This window comes from Scyliorhinus canicula, chromosome 28 (genome assembly GCF_902713615.1).
Source record: "Scyliorhinus canicula chromosome 28, sScyCan1.1, whole genome shotgun sequence".
In the NCBI taxonomy this organism is placed as follows: Eukaryota; Metazoa; Chordata; class Chondrichthyes; order Carcharhiniformes; family Scyliorhinidae; genus Scyliorhinus; species Scyliorhinus canicula.
Window position 1 is genome coordinate 6,110,210 of NC_052173.1, and position 18,952 is coordinate 6,129,161.

Here is an 18,952-nt window from a genome sequence, read left to right on the forward strand (position 1 = left end):
AGGAAATGGCTGAGGAACTGAACAGGTTTTTTGGGTCGGTCTTCACAGTGGAAGACACAAATAACATGCCAGCGACTGATAGAAATGAGGCTATGACAGGTGAGGACCTTGAGAGGATTGTTATCACTAAGGAGGGAGTGATGGGCAAGCTAATGGGGCTAAAGGTAGACAAGTCTCCTGGCCCTGATGGAATGCATCCCAGAGTGCTAAAAGAGATGGCTAGGGAAATTGCAGATGCACTAGTGATAATTTACCGAAATTCACTAGACTCTGGGGTGGTCCCGGTGGAATGGAAATTAGCAAACGTGACGCCACTGTTTTAAAAAGGAGGTAGGCAGAAAGCAGGAAATTATAGGCCAGTGAGCTTAACTTCGGTAGTAGGGAAGATGCTGGAATCTATCATCAAGGAAGAAATTGCGAGGCATCTGGATAGAAATTGTCCCATTGGGCAGACGCAGCATGGGTTCGTAAAGGGCAGGTCATGCCTAACTAATTTAGTGGAATTTTTTGAGGACATTACCAGTGCAGTAGATAACGGGGAGCCGATGGATGTGGTATATCTGGATTTCCAGAAAGCCTTTGACAAGGTGCCACACAAAAGGTTGCTGCATAAGATAAAGATGCATGGCATTAAGGGTAAAGTAGTAGCATGGATAGAGGATTGGTTAATTAATAGAAAGCAAAGAGTTGGGATTAATGGGTGTTTCTCTGGTTGGCAATCAGTAGCTCGTGGTGTCCCTCAGGGATCCGTGTTGGGCCCACAATTGTTCACAATTTACATAGATGATTTGGAGTTGGGGACCAAGGGCAATGTGTCCAAGTTTGCAGATGACACTAAGATGAGTGGTAAAGCGAAAAGTGCAGAGGATACTGGAAGTCTGCAGAGGGATTTGGATAGGTTAGGTGAATGGGCTAGGGTCTGGCAGATGGAATACAATGTTGACAAATGTGAGGTTATCCATTTTGGTAGGAATAACAGCAAACGGGATTATTATTTAAATGATAAAATATTAAAGCATGCCGCTGTTCAGAGAGACTTGGGTGTGCTAGTGCATGAGTCACAGAAGGTTGGTTTACAAGTGCAACAGGTGATTAAAAAGGCAAATGGTATTTTGTCCTTCATTGCTAGACGGATGGAGTTTAAGACTAGGGAGGTTATGTTGCAATTGTATAAGGTGTTAGTGCGGCCACACCTGGAGTATTGTGTTCAGTTTTGGTCTCCTTACTTGAGAAAGGACGTACTGGCGCTGGAGGGTGTGCAGAGGAGATTCACTAGGTTAATCCCAGAGCTGAAGGGGTTGGATTATGAGGAGAGGTTGAGTAGACTGGGACTGTACTCGTTGGAATTTAGAAGGATGAGGGGGGATCTTATAGAAACATTTAAAATTATGAAGGGAATAGATAGGATAGATGCGGGCAGGTTGTTTCCACTGGCGGGTGAAAGCAGAACCTAGCCTCAAAATAAGGGGAAGTAGATTTAGGACTGAGTTTAGGAGGAACTTCTTCACTCAAAGGGTTGTGAATCTATGGAATTGCTTGCCCAGTGAAGCAGTTGAGGCTCCTTCATTACATGTTTTTAAGGTAAAGATAGATAGTTTTTTGAAGAATAAAGGGATTAAGGGTTATGGTGTTTGGGCCGGAAAGTGGAGCTGAGTCCACAAAAGATCAGCCATGATCTAATTGAATGGCGGAGCAGGCTCGAGGGGCCAGATAGCCTACTCCTGCTCCTAGTTCTTATGTTCTTATAAATCACCGGGCAGGTAGAACTGGTTAATTTTACCCCTCTATAATTTACTCACTCGAGCAACAGTTTTGTCTCCTCTTCAGCCGCTGGAAAGGGTAGTCAATATCGGTTAGCAGCTTCAAATCCAGGCAAAATAGAGGGGGTAGATTTGTGAAAGGCAAGACAGAGCCTAAGCAGGTGAGAGGCCTGAGGGAACGGAGCAGGAATAAGGCCCAAGAAGCCTGGGAAGGAGATTGGCCTGAGGAGCCTGGGCAGGAGGATAGGCCTGAGGGGCCTAGGCAGGGGATGGGCCTGAGGGGGCAGGGAAGGAGATTGGCCTGAGGGGCCTAGGCAGGGGATGGGCCTGAGGGGGCAGGGAAGGAGAGAGGCCTGAGGGGGCTGGGAAGGAGAGGGGCCTGAGGGGGCAGGGAAGGAGAGGGGCCTGAGGGGGCTGGGAAGGAGAGGGGCCTGAGGGGGCTGGGTAGGAGAGGGGCCTGAGAAGGAGAGAGGCCTGAGGGGGCTGGGAAGGAGAGGGGCCTGAGGGGGCTGGGAAGGGGAGAGGCCTGAGGGGGCTGGGTAGGAGAGGGGCCTGAGGGGGCTGGGAAGGGGAGAGGCCTGAGGGGGCTGGGAAGGAGAGAGGCCTGAGGGGGCTGGGAAGGAGAGGGGCCTGAGGGGGCTGGGAAGGAGAGAGGCCTGAGGGGGCTGGGAAGGAGAGGGGCCTGAGGGGGCTGGGAAGGAGAGGGGCCTGAGGGGGCTGGGAATGAGAGAGGCCTGAGGGGGCTGGGAAGGAGAGAGGCCTGAGGGGGCTGGGAAGGAGAGAGGCCTGAGGGGGCTGGGAAGGAGAGAGGCCTGAGGGGGCAGGGAAGGAGAGAGGCCTGAGGGGGCAGGGAAGGAGAGAGGCCTGAGGGGGCAGGGAAGGAGAGAGGCCTGAGGGGGCTGGGAAGGAGAGAGGCCTGAGGGGGCTGGGAAGGAGAGGGGCCTGAGGGGGCTGGGAAGGAGAGGGGCCTGAGGGGTCTGGGAAGGAGAGGGGCCTGAGAAGGAGAGAGGCCTGAGGGGGCTGGGAAGGAGAGGGGCCTGAGAAGGAGAGAGGCCTGAGGGGGCTGGGAAGGAGAGGGACCTGAGAAGGGAGAGGCCTGAGGGGCCTGAGAAGGAGAGAGGCCTGAGGGGGCTGGGAAGGAGAGAGGCCTGAGAAGGGAGAGGCCCGAGGGGCCTGAGAAGGAGAGAGGCCTGAGGGGGCTGGGAAGGAGAGAGGCCTGAGGGGGCTGGGAAGGAGAGAGGCCTGAGGGGGCTGGGATGGAGAGGGGCCTGAGGGGGCTGGGTAGGAGAGGGGCCTGAGGGGGCTGGGAAGGAGAGAGGCCTGAGGGGGCTGGGAAGGAGAGAGGCCTGAGGGGGCTGGGTAGGAGAGGGGCCTGAGAAGGAGAGAGGCCTGAGGGGGCAGAGTGAGGAGAGAGGCCTGAGGGGGCTGGGAAGGAGAGAGGCCTGAGAAGGAGAGGGGCCTGAGGGGGCTGGGAAGGAGAGAGACCTGAGGGGTCTGGGAAGGAGAGAGGCCTGAGGGGGCTGGGAAGGAGAGGGGCCTGAGAAGGAGAGAGGCCTGAGGGGGCTGGGAAGGAGAGGGGCCTGAGAAGGAGAGAGGCCTGATGGGCCTGAGAAGGAGAGAGGCCTGAGGGGCTGAGAAGGAGAGAGGCCTGAGGGGCTGAGAAGGAGAGAGGCTGGAGGGGGCTGAGAAGGAGAGAGGCCGGAGGGGGCTGGGAAGGAGAGAGGCCGGAGGGGGCTGGGTAGGAGAGAGGCCTGAGGGGGCTGGGAAGGAGAGAGGCCGGAGGGGGCCCTAGAATGCAGAGATGTCTGAGAGGACTGGGAAGAGTGACCCGAGTGGCCTGGGCAAGAGAGAGACCTGAGGGGCGTGGGCAAGAGAAAGGCTTGAGGGCCTTTGAAGGAGTGAAGCCTGAGGGGCCTGGGAAGAAGAGAGGCCTCAGGTGGTAGGGAAGCAGAGAGGCCTCGGGGGCCGAGGAAGCAGAGAGGCCTCAGGGACCCAGGCAGGAGAGAGGCCTGAGGGCCATCGACAGGGAAGTATGTACAGTGGGCAGGAATAGCTGAAAGAAGTAGTGCTTGGAGAGATGTCTACTGTTGGCACAGAGCCTATCCATGCATCTACCTAGCTCTACAGACAAGGTAGCTTCTGCTCCCAGTGTGTGACGGGGATGATTGACTGAGTGAAGGCCTAAAGTTTGATATTGTGTTTCCAGGAGCTACTGTGTTAAATTAACCGGCAGAAAAGTTGACAACTGCAAAAGGGTTTCTTTCGGCAAATTACATAAGTGATTTGGGGGCAGCACGGTGGCTTAGTGGTTAGCACAACCGCCTCACGGCGCTGAGGTCCCAGGTTCGATCCCGGCTCTGGGTCACTGTCCGTGTGGAGTTTGCACATTCTCCCTGTGTCTGCGTGGGTTTCGTCCCCACAACCCAAAAAATGTGCAGAGTAGGTGGATTGGCCACGCTAAATTGCCCCTTAATTGGAAAAAATAATTGGGTAATCTAAATTTAAAAAAAAAACATAAGTGATTTGGAGTTTGTTCTGTTTCCTGTAAACACATGAAACAGGTACAATCACCTTGCAATTCTGGGACTGGAGCAGGAAGTTAGAGGTCAGAAGGTCAAATCCCATCTGGCTAATTTATGAAACTGAATTCAATAAAGCAGGTGATTTATGGGCTGGCACCTGGTTAATGTCCATGTAAAAACTGCCAGATTTCTGTAAAAAGACAACAGTTTCACTAAAGTCCTTCTGCACGACACTCTGCTTTCATCCTATCTGGTTGGTTGTAAAGCAGGGGTGGGTGAGAAATACCGGCCTGCTTGCGTTACCCAATCGCAAGGGCAAATAGATCAGTTGGGAGAGTGCGAGAATGCAGACCAGAGACAATTCCCTGCTCTGGTACCTTATACATGAATCCAACTGGCATCTCTTCACAAGGTGACCCCTGGATAACATTGTTTTCATCCAATGCCAACTCTTCGCTATCTGAAGAAGTCTGGGATGTATCTTTCCTTTCCTGAGCCATATCTCCGCTGTCATCCACCTCGTGCTCAGCAGTGGTATCCTGTGGGATAAATATAACCGCATTAATTGTCATGCGCGATATGCTGCTGTGTGAGATACGTCCAATCGCAGTAAAGTCGCCATAGTCCCAGATGACCATCACCTGCTTTTCCCCTTTGAGAGGGGAGAGCTGACTGGTGGTGATTTAACCGGACGGTCACCACACCTCAGGTGAGGGTCAAGGTTGAGAAGGTGGGGCCTTCATGAATAACCTCCGCCGGTACGGGGAATTGAACCCACGCAGCTGGCCTCGCTCTGCGTCACAAACCAGCTGTCCAGCCAACTGACCTAAACCCACCCCCTGGGGGGAGGGGGGGGGGGGGTGTGTGGTGGATCTGGGGCTAGTGGAAAGGAGGGACGTAACAGAGGAAGCCAATCAAATCATCCCGATCGTCATGACAAAAGAAGACAGAAGAGCTCCTCGCGCGCATTGTTGGAGGTGGGGGGAAAAATGAGTCAGGAATGATGTTGAGGTGATTCTGGAATAGTGAACAGTTTTAGCAGACAGGAAGTGAACCTGATGGTGCATTAATTGGTCCGCACAGATCTGGTATGGAGGCGAAACCAGTTGTCCCCACCCCTTGGACACGAGTGAGTGGCAACGAGGGTAGTGACCCAGGGGACTGTCTGAGGTGAGAGAAAGAGTGATGGTTCTGCTGGGGACAAGGACATGAAAGGAGGAGTGAGGGTGAGGTTGTGTAAATCGGTAGCTTCGCAAATGTCACGGTGCACAGGTAGACAGCTGAGGTTTCGAAAATGCACGCTGGGGGTGAATTAGGGGATAGCTGTCTCCAGGGACAGATGGAGAGAGAAGGGAGGGTTTGGGAGTGAAAATGCGATGTGGGGAGTGGGGGTGGGGGGGAGGGGTTGGGCGTGATGGGGTGAGTAATACAAAGAAGTGATCAGAGATGGCCTGTGATTGAAGCAATGGGAGTAGCAAGACCAGGTGAGATAATAAGGCCCAGGGAGTGGCCGTGAATATTTGTTGGAGAATTTACACGGAGGGAGGATAAAGAGGGCAGTGAACTCAGAGGAGAGAGCGAGAACAGGGTGGGGTTGAAAATAATCGAGGGTAAGGTGTAGTTCGGTGCAGGGGTCGAGGGAGGAATACAGTGAAGAAATCTCGATGAGACTATTTTTATTGTATTGGGAGGGCAGTACAGAACGAGGAATTGAATGAAAGGTGAGAGAGGTGGAACAAGGTGAGAATGAACAAAGAACAAAGAAGAATACAGCACAAGAACAGGCCCTTCGGCCCTCCAAGCCTGTACCGGTCATGATAGCACCCTTGGCCAAACAAAGACCAAACAACAATACAGCGCAGGAACAGGATTGAAGGAGGAGAAAGTTCCACAGGAATAGGGGGTCAGGTTTCTGTGTCAATTTAATCAGCCACAATTAGTTCATCAGGGCTTTGTTCATACATGAATGGACATTCTGGAGGGAGATGAGGAGAGACGGATGAGAGCTGATCAACTGGCATAGTCCACCAGGTCAGCAATGGCACACTGGGCAGGAAGCATGTTGGGGACAGTCACGCTCCTCATAATGATCAGTGCCTTGAATTGGCACGGTAGCACTGTGGTTGGCACTGCTGCCTCACAGCTCCAGGGACCCGGGTTCAATTCTGGCCTTGGGTGACTGTCTGTGCGGAGTCGGCACGTTCTCCCCGTGTCTGCGTGGGTTTCCTCCGGGTGCTCCGGTTTCCGCCCACAGTCCAAAGATGTGCAGGTTAGGTGGGTTGGCCATGCTAAATTGCCCCTTAGTGTCCAAAGATGTACAGGTTGGGTGGATTGGCCATGTTAAATTGTCCCTTAGTGTCCAAAGATGTGCAGGTTAGGTGGATTGGCCATGTTAAATTGTCCCTTAGTGTCCAAAGATGTGCAGGTTAGGTGGATTGGCCATGTTAAATTGTCCCTTAGTGTCCAAAGATGTGCAGGTTAGGTGGGGTTACAGGGATAGGGTGGGAGAGTGGGCCTAGGTAGTGTGCTCTTTCAGAGGGTCGAACCAGTCTCAATGGGCTGAATGGCCTCCTTCTGCACTGGAGGAATTCTATGGATGTGATGAAGGATACCAGGAAAGGCAGAGAGGGAAGCTGTAGAATTATCATAGAATCATAGAAATCATTATCCACGAGGTATTGAAACAGCACGAGAGTCGGAAGGTGGAGTTTGGGATTTGGGAGAGTGCCTGAGATGGATGTGGAAGGAGGCATGGCGATTGAAGAGAGGAAGTCTCGGAAGATGTAAGGAGAAAAGAAGTTTAATGAAGAAGGAAAAATGGGAATCGAAGGCGTACGGTGTGTTAGCTTTTATTGGTAGAGGAATTGAGTTTCGGAGCCATGAGGTCATGTTGCAGCTGTACAAAACTCTGGTGCGGCCGCATTTGGAGTATTGTGTGCAGTTCTGGTCACCACATTATAGGAAGGATGTGGAAGCATTGGAAAGTGTAGAGGAGATTTACAAGAATGTTGCCTGGTATGGAGGGAAGATCATATGAGGAAAGGCTGAAGGACTTGAGGCTGTTTTCGTTAGAGAGAAGAAGGTTAAGAGGTGACTTAATTGAGGCATACAAGATGATCAGAGGATTAGATAGGGTGGACAGTGAGAGCCTTTTTCCTTGGATGGTGATGTCCAGCACGAGGGGAGATAGATATAGGACAGATGTCAGAGGTAGGTTCTTTACTCAGAGAGTAGTAAGGGCGTGGAATGCCCTGCCTGCAACAGTAGTGGACTCGCCAACACTAAACGCATTCAAATGGTCATTGGATAGGCATATGGACGATAAGGGAATAGTGTAGATGGGCTTTAGAGGGGTTTCACAGGACGGCGCAACATCGTGGGCCAAAGGGCCTGTACTGCACTGTAATGTTCTATGTTCTATATGCTTTCTGCAAGTTAAATAAACAGCTGCAGAGGAAATGTCAGTATCGTCATGATTTGCAATGTCCCAAAAGAGGTCACACATGTTTTTTTACTGGAATGTGGTAAATTCTGAGCTGCTTAAAGTATGAGCATAGGTTAATCTGTTCAAGGTCCTATAAAGAGGACCGTAAAACAGAAACATTCCCCGCTGTTATTAGTATGGAGTCGAGACTGTTCTACACATTGCTGTGTTCCATGTTAACGGAATCAACGCTTTTTAAAAAAACATTAGTTAGCACAGGGGTGGGACTGGATTGCCTTTGGGTCCTGTGTGCAGGATCGCGAGAGCGTGAGTAGTTCCTTAAATTCATTTCATAAGCTGCAGAGCTGGGCTGAGAGGTGGCAAATGGAGTTTAATGCAGAAAAGTGTGAGGTGATTCATTTTGGAAGGAATAACAAGAAGACAGAATACTGGGCTAATGGTAAGATTCTTGGTAGTGCGGATGAGCAGAGAGATCTCGGTGTCCATGTCCATAGATCCCTGAAAGTTGCCACCCAGGTTGAGAGGGTTGTTAAGAAAGCGTACGGTGTGTTAGCTTTTATTGGTAGAGGGATTGAGTTTCGGAGCCATGAGGTCGTGTTGCAGCTGTACAAAACTCTGGTGCAGCCGCATTTGGAGTATTGCGTGAAATTCTGGTCGCCACATTATAGGAAGGATGTGGAAGCATTGGAAAGGGTGCAGAGGAGATTTACCAGGATGTTGCCTGGTATGGAGGGAAGATCTTATGACGAAAGGCTGAGGGACTTGAGGCTCTTTTCGTTAGAGAGAAGAAGGTTAAGAGGTGACTTAATTGAGGCATACAAGATGATCAGAGGATTAGATAGGGTGGACAGTGAGAGCCTTTTTCCTCAGATGGTGATGTCCAGCACGAGGGGACATAGCTTTAAATTGAGGGGAGATAGATATAGGACAGATGTCAGAGGTAGGTTCTTTACTCAGAGAGTAGTAAGGGTGTGGAATGCCCTGCCTGCAACAGTAGTGGACTGGCCAACACTAAACGCATTCAAATGGTCATTGGATAGACATATGGACGATAAGGGAATAGTGTAGATGGGCTTTAGAGGGGTTTCACAGGACGGCGCAACATCGTGGGCCAAAGGGCCTGTACTGCGCTGTAATGTTCTATGTTCTATTTCGCCGAACTGCTTGCGATTGTCTTTCTCTCCATGTTACCTACCTGAGGTGCTGGCTGGGGTGAAGCGACAGATATTGGATCAGAGGTCGCGGCAGGTTCGCAGGTCCGTGGAGCAACTGAGGAGTCATTTTCCGTGAGGATCGAGGTATCTTCAGCTGGGTGAGAAACTGTTGGGACTTTGTTCTGAGCACTGGGTGATGTTAGCTCTTCGACACAAGCTTGTGCGTCAGGCTGTGACACTTCACGAGCTGTCGGGCTGGTTGGGATAGTCACTCCATTTATTTTATGTTCCTCCGAGGAAGGCGAGGCTTCAGTAGAGATTTGGGGTTCAGCGCCAACCATTGAGCTTCCAGGAGATACAGGGCTGGCCTGGTGAGCCACCTCACCAGATAGCTGACCTTCCGAGAAAGCCGAGACCTCCGTAGAAACCTGGACTTTGGCTTCAGCCTCTGAGGCTTCAAGCACCACTGGGCTAGCTTCCAGGGTCACCTCGTTAGGTGCCTGATCTTCAGAGGAAGTTGAGTCTTCAGCACACACTGGAGCGACAGTTTCAGGCTGTGAGGTTTTGTGAGGCACAGCGCTTAACATCGGAGAGGCTTCCCCAGTCGCCGTGGTTACACACGCGTTTGTAGCTGGGTCTGCAGGAGAATTTTGAACTGATGAAGAAGGTGAAGACGTTAAATCTTCATTGGTTGAGACGGCTTGCTCTTTGGCATCGACAGAAACCCTGGATGAGCTTTCAAGCGATGGTGAGGCATTGGTAGCGAGTATCTCCGAGCGATTTTCATCAGTACTAGATGGATGGATCAACTCATTCCTGGACAATGCAAGCAATGTTGATTCTGAAGAAGAAGGCTCACTTCTAGATGCTTTGGGTGGAGGGGTATCCACCATTTTCTCCGAGGACTCTATCCTCGAATTTTCGGAAGCATCAGTTGAGGGTGAAACATCTCGAGGCGAAGCAAATGGAGCATCTGGTTCTGAAGGAGATCGTGCCTCAGACGAAGACAGCTCTAGGGATTCGATCTTACTTAACGATAAACGGGGAAGAGGTTTTGGATGTTCTTTGGTTGCCGACACCGCAACAGGGCGAGTCTCCCGGGGTGCTTCAGTCGTTTCAGTGGCTGCTTCACTCGATGCTGGGTCTTGTGGGGCGGCATCTTCAGTGGAGGATGGAGTCATAGGAGGTAACACCTCATCCTTCGATACGGTGGCAGGCACTGATGATTGCTCAAGGCTGCTCTCCGAAGAGGTAGAAAGTCTACTTGCAGGATTAACTGGCGATGAGATAATCAATGAGCGTCTGTTGCTGGAACAGAAAAGGCACAGATACCTCACACTGTTGTTAGGAACAATATAAAGTTAATTTATATTTGGTACTTGTGCGTTAAGAAAGCTGGAACATGGTTCTCGTTTCATTTTGAGCTTGGGGCCAGGAGGTCCGGAGGCCCTGTTTATATCCATTGCATTTTAATGAGGTTTTACAACCCTTGAAGTGAGGAGATGGGTTACAAAGGGTTTCGGAATTTAGTAAATTTCAGAGAAGTAAACATAAAAGTGGAAATAAACTGTGCTGCTGCTTAGCGACAGGGGTCCAGGGAGACACAGGGGATGACAGAAGAGCAGTTTAGTCAGTGTTTGCGTGCCAGAAAATGAAGGCATGAGTTTGAAGCTCTCCAGTAGGAAGTCCTGCAAGACTGCTGGGGAACTGAGTTTAGGGAACTCGTGCTTTTATTCCAAAGTTGAATTGATAGTGGGTTCAGATTGCTGTCATTGGGTGTCTCAGGGAGAGATATCAGTGGAAAAAAGGGTGGAGGGGGAAGGGTCGTTGCAGCTGCCACACTGCCTGTGGAGCAGTTGATGGACCGTATCAAGGAGAATAACAGCAAAAGGAGATGCGGGGGACTGGTCCAGTGCGATTGAGCGAGCAGTATTCCCTCTTAGCAGGACTTTGGATCGTGTGGAGAAACACTTGGAAGCGCAATGTGTTAAGTAATGGGTTAAGAGACATTGCAATTAGTTGTCTCATTTATGTTAAGTGTTCAATGATTGTCTCATTTATGTTAAGTGTTCAATGATTGACACTGATATGTAAAGGGGCTTCAGGTGGACTCTGGAGCTTGTGATGATCTGTAGAGTTCTGTGCAGAGTGAGTTTGAACCATTAAAGGTGTGTTGGTGGAAAAGGAGCTGAACTCTTGCCTCTTCATACCACAGCATCTAGTACATTTTACACAAGGTGCCATGATCCAGGAGGTGGAAAGGGTGGTGTCAGACCATAGCGACTGGATCGTGACATTGGAGGCAGAGATGGCGATGCTGGGGGTGGGCTGCAAGGTGCTGCGGGTGAGGGTGGACGATCAGGAGAATCGGTCCGGGGGCAGAACTTGCGACTCGTAGGTCTGCCAGAGGGTGTGGGGGGAACGAGTGCCACGGGCTGCGTTTCGAGGATGTTCGAGAAGTTGGTCAAGGTGGGGGTCTTTGAGAAGGTCTCAGAGGTGGATCGTGCCCATCGCTCTCTCAGACAGAGGCAGGGAGCTGGAGAGCCGCCTCGGGCGGTGATTGTGCGGATGCACAAGTCCCAGGACAAGGAGAAGATTCTGAGGTGGGGGAAGCCAACTCGAGACCGTAGCTGGGAGGGGAAATTGGATCGGGATCTATCAGGACATTGGGATGACCTGGCCAAGCGATGGGCAGAGTTTAACAAGGCCAAGGGGGCACTCTTTCGGAGCAAGGTTGGGTTTGGGGTGCTGTACCAGGCCAAACTTTGGGTGACTTTCAAGGGCAGGGAGCATTACTTTATGATGCCTGATGAGGCAAAAGACTTTGTCAAGGAACATGGTTTGGGGGAGGGCTAATGTTAGGACTTGTATGGATTATGACTTATTATGGGCACGACTTAACTAAATGAGAACAAAGTCCCAAAGCGAGCACGTTTAGCCACGTGTTTCCCGGTGCCCGCAGGTTAGATCGGGGGCCTCAGCGGGGAACGCGTGGCTGAGGCCGCACTTAGCCCTGTTTTCTACACTGAGTAACTCCGCTCGCCAGAACTCCTCAGCGTAGTGAGAGATCAGGACGCCATTTTTAAATGACATCCCAATTTCTTGAGCTGCCAGCGCGACCTCCGACCCCCCCCCAAACCCCAACTCACTATGAGGGGGGGTTCCCCCCCCCCAACAACACCCACACAGGACACTCCCGGCCCAATCGCCGCCACGCAGAAAATTCCAGCTTGGCACCTTGGCAGTGCCAGCTGGACAGTGCCAGGCTGGGTGCTTCCGATTCCCTGGGAGAACCCCGCGAGTGCCGTTCTGTCTAGTCCCCGTGTGTGGAGACGATGAACGGCGCTCGGTCGAGGACCCCGAGATGAAGGAGATTGATCCCAACGCCTCGAGAAATTGCATATTATAGGGAGACTAGCTGTCTCGCTCTAATATGCAGATTTGGCAAAATGTGGGCAGGACTTACACTGCAATGTCTCGTGAGATTGTGTTCAATCTCGTGAGGTGTTGCGAGTCAGGTTGGCAGGATTAAGCAGGAGTGGGAGGAAGAGCTGGGGGTCGAGATGGGGCAGTGGTCTGGAGTGAAATAATGCATCGGGTCAACTTGACCTCTTGTGCCAGGGTGAGCCTGATATAATTCAAGGTGGTGCACAGGATTCACCTGACACAGACCCGGATGAGTGGGTTTTTCCCGGGAGTGGAGGATGTATATGAGAACCATGCTCGGATGTTGTGGGCGGGCGCAAAGCTGGAGGATTTCTGGGAGGTGGTGTTCGAGACTTTGTCGGGGATAGTGGGGGGTCAGGATGACAGCGTTCATTTTGGTGGGCGGTTTTTGGGTTGTCGGAATTTCCGGGATTGCAGGAGGGGAAGTGGGGACGATGTTGTGGCCTTCGCCTCTCTGACTGCCCGGGGGCGAATTTTGTTGAGTTGGAGGTCAGCAGCGATGTCAGGGGTCGCGGTGTGGTTGGGGATCTGTACGAATTCTTGAGGTTGGAAAAGATTAAGTTCACCCTCGGCGGAAGAGAGGTTTTCCTCGCGGTGGAGGCCTTTCCTGTCAGCGTTTGAAGATTTGTTCATCACCAGTGGGGAAAGTGGGGGGGGGTTTAGGGTGAATTGACAAACTAAGTGTGACATGTTGATTTTGAGGTGTTATTTGTTGTCTGCATTTCACTATGTTTGGAATAAAATATATTTAAAAACAAAAGAAATCTGCTGGAAGGAAACCCGTTCGCAACTGGGTCAGCTCAACCCAGAAGCCTTGTTGTTGAGATAGTGGCAAATCTTCACTGGGGTTTAGTGTTTGTAAGGGTTTTGCTGGGATGAAAGGGACAGTGTGGGTTTGAATCATTTTCTGGTGCTGGATTGAAATCTTTCTGCCTAGTCTGATACTTCTTGATAAGTATGTACCTGTCAGGCAGGGAGGAAGTTGTCGAGCAAGGGAACCGTGGTTTACTAAGGAAGTTGAAGCACTTGTCAAGAGGAAGAAGAAGGCTTATGTTAGGATGAGACATGAAGGGTCAGTTAGGGCACTTGAGAGTTACAAGTTAGCCAGGAAGGACCTAAAGGGAGAGTTAAGAGCGAGGAGAGGACACGAAAAGTCGTTGGCGGATAGGATCAAGGAAAACCCTATGGGCGAAATTCTCCGCCCCCCACGACGAGTGGGAGAATAGCGGGAGGGCCTTCCCGACATTTTTGCCGCCCTCCCGCTATTCTCCCCCCCCCCCCCCCGAAGTCCCGACCCGAATCGCTGCCGCCGTTTTTTTACGGCCGGCAGCGATTCTCAGCTGTTAGATGGGCCGAAGTCCCAGCCCTTTACGCCGTTTTTACGAACGGCAAACACACCTGGTCTTGCCGTTCGTAAAAACGGCGTGACTAACTCGCTATTAATAACCATGGCACCGATTGGCACGGCCGTACCACGGCCGTGCCAAGGGTGCCATGGGCCCGCGATCGGTGGGCACCGATCGCGGGCAGCGGGCCCGATGCCCGCGCACTACTTGTCCTTCCGACGCCCCGCAGTATCCATTCGCGGGGCGGCTGAGGGGCAACCCGGCCCGCGCATGCGCGGGTTTCGCGCAAAAATGCGATGACGTCACCCGCGCATGCGCGGGTTGGAGTCTTCCAAACTGCGCATGCGCGGCTGACGTCATATGACGCGTCAGCCGGCGCTAACTCCGGCAAGCGGGCTTAACGATTTTCGTTAAGCCCGTCTTGCCGGAGCCTACGGCGTCGGGCTGCTAGCCCCGACCGGGGACCAGAATCGGTTCCCGGTCGGGAAGGGGCGCGCTGCCGTAAAACCCGCCCGGGTTTTACGCCAGTTTTACGATTTCTCCCGTTTTGGGAGAATCGCGCCCTAAGGCTTTCTATAGGTATATCAGGAACAAAAGAATGACTAGAGTAAGATTCGGGCCAATCAAGGATAGTAGTGGAAAGTTGCGTGTGGAATCAGAGGAGATAGGGGAAGCGTTAAATGGATATTTTTCGTCAGTGTTTACACTGGAGAAAGACAATGTTGTCGAGGAGAACACTCAGGTTCAGTCAACCAGGCGAGATGGAATTGAGGTTCAAAAGGAGGAGGTGTTAGCAGTTTTGGAAAATGTCAAACTGGATAAGTCCCCTGGGCCAGATGGGATTTATCCTAGGATTCTCTGGGAAGCCAGGGAGGAGATTGCAGAGCCCTTGTCCTTGATCTTTATGTCGTCTTTGTCGACAGGAATAGTGCCGGAAGACTGGAGGATAGCAAATGTTGTCCCCTTGTTCAAGAAGGGGAGTAAAGACAACCCTGGTAATTATAGACCTGTGAGCCTTACTTCGGTTGTGGGTAAAATGTTGGAAAAGGTTATAAGAGATAGGGTTTATAATCATCTTGAAAAGAACAAGTTGATTAGCGATAGTCAACACGGTTTTGTGAAGGGTAGGTCATGCCTCACAAACCTTATTGAGATTTTTGAGAAGGTGACCAAACAGGTAGATGAGGGTAAAGCGGTTGATGTGGTGTATATGGATTTCAGTAAGGCGTTTGATAAGGTTCCCCATGGTGGGCTATTGCAGAAAATAAGGAAGTATGGGATTGAAGGTGATTTAGCGGTTTGGATCAGTAATTGGCTAGCTGAAAGAAGACAGAGGGTGGTGGTTGATGGCAAATGTTCATCCTGGAGTTCAGTTACTAGTGGTGTACCGCAAGGATCTGTTTTGAGGCCACTGCTGTTTGTCATTTTTATAAATGACCTGGAAGAGGGTGTAGAAGGATGGGTTAGTAAATTTGCAGATGACACGAAGGTCGGTGTAGTTGTGGATAGTGCTGAAGGATGTTATAGGATACAGAGGGACATAGATAAGCTGCAGAGCTGGGCTGAGAGGTGACAGATGGAGTTTAATGCGGAAAAGTGTGAGGTGGTTCACTTTGGAAGGAGTAACAGGAATGCAGAGTACTGGGCTAATGGCAAGATTCTTGGTAGTGTAGATGAACAGAGAGATCTCGGCATCCAGGTACATAAATCCCTGAAAGTTGCCACCCAGGTTAATAGGGCTGTTAAGAAGGTATATGGTGTGCTAGCCTTTATCAGTAGGGGGATTGAGTTTCGGAACCACAAGGTCATGCTGCAGCTGTACATAACTCTGGTGCGGCCGCTCCTGGAGTACTGCGTGCATTTCTGGTCACCACATTATAGGAAGGATGTGGAAGCTTTGGAAAGGGTTCAGAGGAGATTTACTAGGATGTTGCCTGGTATGGAGGGAAGGTCTTACGAGGAAAGGCTCAGGGACTTGAGGTTGTTTTCGTTAGAGAGGAGAAGGCTGAGAGGTGACTTAATAGAGACATATAAGATAGTCAGAGGGTTAGATAGGGTGGACAGTGAGAGTCTTTTTCCTCGGATGGTGATGACCAACACGAGGGGACATAGCTTTAAATTGAGGGGTGGTAGATATAGGACAGATGTCAGAGGCAGTTTCTTTACTCAGAGAGTAGTAGGGGTGTGGAACGCCCTGCCTGCAACAGTAGTAGACTCGCCAACTTTAAGGGCATTTAAGTGGTCACTGGATAGACATATGGATGAAAATGGAATAGTGTATGTCAGATAGGCTTCAGATGGTTTCACAGGTCGGCGCAACATCGAGGGCCGAAGGGCCCGTACTGCGCTGTAATGTTCTATGTTCTCTTGTCAATAAACGTTTTTATTCTTTGCTTTAAAAGTATACTGGCAGACCCTTGTGAATGTGTTAGCAACTGACCTCTACGATTTTTGAAAAGCAAAACGCGGGGATCTATCAAGGCAAGTTTCACTCTGGGATCTGATTTAACCAGTGTTGACATTAGCTGGGATCGTAACACTGCTCAGAGATGAGATTGGATAACAACGTGAATCGTATTCACCTGGGGGCTCAGTCGGTGAAACGGCGGCGTTTTGCAACCCTTAACTGCAAATCAGGAGACACCAGATCAAATGAACTTGACGTCAGATGGGGCAGTAGTGATAACACTCAAATTGGCATTTGTTGCCCATTCCTAATTGAACTGAATGTCTCGCTCGGCCATTTCAGGGGGCAGTTAGGAGTCAACCACATTGCTGTGAGTCTGGAGTCACATGTAGGCCAGACCGGGTAAGGACGGCAGATTTCCTTCACGAAAGGACATTAGTGAACCAGATGGGTTATTACGACAATCTGGCAATGGTTTCATGGTCATCACTAGACTTTTAATTCCAGATTTCTTTTTAAAAATTGAATTCAAATTTCAGGTGGTCATGCCATGTTTGGCCAATGGCATTGCCACTTACTGGTGGGAGTTACCGCCAGCAGGCGGGATCAAGCATTTTAAGTGAGAGTGGACTATTTCGCTGGAAGGTTTCATTTGTTATTTAACTCTAATTGGGTTAATGCAGGGGAGGGGATCACCTTCCTCACTTTGAATGGGGGGAGGATATTTCCTGGTGAAGATTTCCAACCTGCTAACCTGCAGGCACAGAGGGAATAAGGAACGACCGCATGTGGATAGAATATAGAATCGCCACAGTGCAGAAGGAGGCCATTCAGCCCATCAAATCTGCATCGATCCTCTGAAAGACTACCCTATGAGGCCCACACCCCCGCGCTATCCCCGTAACCCCACTTAACCTGCACATCTTTGAACACGAAGATCATAGAATTTACATTGCAGAAGGAGGCCATTCGGCCCATCGAGTCTGCACCGGCCTTGGAAAGACCACCCTACACAAATCCACGCCTCTACCCTATCCCCGTAACCCAGTAACCCCACCTGACCATTTGGACACCAAGGGACAATTTAACATGGCCAATCCACCTAACCTGCACATCTTTGGACACTAAGGGACAATTTAGCATGGCCAATCCACCTAACCTGCACATCTTTGGACACTAAGGGACAATTTAGCATGGCCAATCCACCTAACCTGCACATCTTTGGGCACTAAGGGACAATTTAACACGGCCAATCCACCTAACCTGTACATCTTTGGACACTAAGGGACAATTTATCACGGCCAATCCACCTAACCTGCACATCTTTGGACACTAAGGGGCAATTTATCATGGCCAATCCACCTAACCTGCACATCTTTGGACACTAAGGGACAATTTAGCATAGCCAATGCACCTAACCTGCACATCTTTGGACACTAAGGGGCAATTTATCATGGCCAATCCACCTAACCTGTACATCTTTGGACACTAATGGACAATTTATCATGGCCAATCCACCTAACCTGTACATCTTTAGACACTAAGGGACAATTTATCATGGCCAATCCACCTAACCTGCACATCTTTGCACACTAAGGGGCAATTTATCATGGCCAATCCACCTAACCTGCACATCTTTGCACACTAAGGGACAATTTATCATGGCTAATCCACCTAACCTGCACATCTTTGGACTGTGGGAGGAAACCGGAGCACCCGGAGGAAACCCACGCAGACACGGGGAGAACGTGCAAACTCCACACAGACAAGGCCGGAATTGGACCCAGGTCCTTGGCGCTGTGAGGCAGCAGTGCTAACCACTGTGCCACCGTGCCGACGAGATTATTGTATGATTGGACAGCTTTTCAGGATGATCTGCAGGCAGTATAAGCAGATCCAATGGTGCCCAAGAGCTCTTGCTAAATAATGACACTGTGGTGTTCCGGGCCTGTGACGACTTACCTGGCAACACCCTTTACGATGAACACCTTGGTACTGTGCTGATTCTCCAGTTTGGTCATCACCGAGTACAGGCCCTGGTTCAGCTACAAGGGGACAAGCAGACGGTGGAAGTCAGGCTCAACACAGCACGGATGTCCATTTCTCTACCCACAGACGTTGCGTTTATCCAGCATTTTCTGTTGTTTATTTCGGATTTACAGCAAAGAACAAAGCATCCCAAGTATCATAGAACATAGAACGTAGAACGATACAGCGCAGTACAGGCCCTTCGGCCCTCGATGTTGCACCGACATGGAAAAAACTAAAGGCCATCTAACCTACACTATGCCCTTATCATCCAAATGCTTATCTAATAAACTTTTAAATGCCCTCAATGTTGGCGTGTTCACTACTGTTGCAGGTAGGGCATTCCACGGCCTCACCACTCTTTGCGTAAAAAACCCACCTCTGACCTCTGTCCTATATCTATTACCCCTCAATTTAAGGCTATGTCCCCTCGTGCTAGCCACCTCCATCCGTGGGAGAAGGTTCTCACTGTCCACCCTATCTAACCCTCTGATCATTTTGTATGCCTCTATTAAGTCATCTCTTAACCTTCTTCTCTCTAACGAAAACAACCTCAAGTCCATCAGCCTTTCCTCATAAGATTTTCCCTCCATACCAGGCAACATCCTGGTAAATCTCCTCTGCACCCGTTCCAAAGCTTCCACGTCCTTCCTATAATGAGGCGACCAGAGCTGTACGCAATACTCCAAATGCGGCCGTACTAGAGTTTTGTACAACTGCAACATGACCTCATGACTCCGGAACTCAATCCCTCTACCAATAAAGGCCAACACACCATAGGCCTTCTTCACAACCCTATCAACCTGGGTGGCAACTTTCAGGGATCTATGTACATGGGACACC

General features: G+C 50.5%; 1 protein-coding gene across 4 annotated transcripts in view; it reads right to left on the reverse strand.

The window, feature by feature from the left end:
* Positions 1 to 18,952, reverse strand: part of LOC119958196 (bridging integrator 2-like) — a 141,898-nt gene that overhangs the window by 23,902 nt on the left and 99,044 nt on the right. For all 4 annotated transcript variants that reach the window (XM_038786568.1, XM_038786569.1, XM_038786570.1 and 1 more), the window contains 3 exons: positions 18,044 to 18,126; positions 8,923 to 10,189; positions 4,660 to 4,821 (listed from right to left, as the gene is read on the reverse strand). In XM_038786568.1, coding sequence (XP_038642496.1) covers positions 4,660 to 4,821; positions 8,923 to 10,189; positions 18,044 to 18,126 — 1,512 coding nt within the window. The remainder of the gene's footprint in view (positions 1 to 4,659; positions 4,822 to 8,922; positions 10,190 to 18,043; positions 18,127 to 18,952) is intronic.